The following is a 560-nucleotide window of genomic DNA, read 5'->3' as shown; positions in this document are numbered from 1 at the left end:
GGAAATGGCCGGGGCTAAGCTGCGAAGAGCTTCAAACCCACCCCGGCGCTCCCGGGGGTAGGGGGAGGGATGGTGAATGGGGATCACGCCGGGGCCGCCCTCCCGCACCGACTGCGGGCCTCGCTCCGCGGCGGGCGGTGTCCGCGCCGGCCCAACGCGCCCTCATGGCGGTGGCCGCCATCATGGCGGCTGCAGTTACCGGGCGCCGCCGGCCCGTTCTCCCCCGCCTTTCCCCTCGCCTCGTCGGCTCACCCAGTCGCTTTCTCTGTCGCCGCGAGGCATCTTCCTTCGTTTGGACGCCTGGCGCGGTCCTGCGCTAGCCCCGCGTTGGAGAGACGTCTTGGCCCCCCTTCCTGTGGCTGAGCGGCGACGACGGTCGGAGGTTGCAGCTGGCGCGTAGGCGGTGGCGGCGGCGTCGTCCTGCGCTCTGTGTGCCCCGTCAGCCGCCGGCGCGCACTGCTCGGCTCAGCCCAGCCCAACCCCACCAGCCGCCGCCGCGCCCGCCCTGCGCCGCGCCGCCGCTCCCTCCCTCCCTCCTCATCCACCCACCCACCCCCACC

At 74.3% G+C, this 560-nt stretch overlaps 2 protein-coding genes across 8 annotated transcripts in view; one reads left to right on the top strand and one right to left on the bottom strand.

The window, feature by feature from the left end:
* Positions 1-518, bottom strand: part of HNRNPA2B1 (heterogeneous nuclear ribonucleoprotein A2/B1) — a 15,522-nt gene extending 15,004 nt beyond the window's left edge. For 6 of the 7 annotated variants that reach the window (XR_001411437.1, XR_001411439.1, XR_001411436.1 and 3 more), the window contains exon 1: positions 253-518. Coding sequence is in view for 3 of the 7 variants with exons in the window: in XM_014937653.1 (XP_014793139.1) it covers positions 253-282 (30 nt within the window). In the remaining 4 variants the exon portion in view is untranslated. The remainder of the gene's footprint in view (positions 1-252) is intronic. The other variant, XR_001411438.1, reaches the window with a different exon arrangement.
* Positions 1-560, top strand: part of CBX3 (chromobox 3) — a 14,376-nt gene that overhangs the window by 212 nt on the left and 13,604 nt on the right. The window lies entirely within an intron of this gene.

This window comes from Calidris pugnax, unplaced genomic scaffold (assembly GCF_001431845.1).
Source record: "Calidris pugnax isolate Ruff unplaced genomic scaffold, ASM143184v1 scaffold11, whole genome shotgun sequence".
Lineage (NCBI taxonomy): Eukaryota > Metazoa > Chordata > Aves > Charadriiformes > Scolopacidae > Calidris > Calidris pugnax.
Note: the sequence above shows the minus strand (reverse complement) of the source record. Positions and strands in the feature narration are given on the sequence as shown.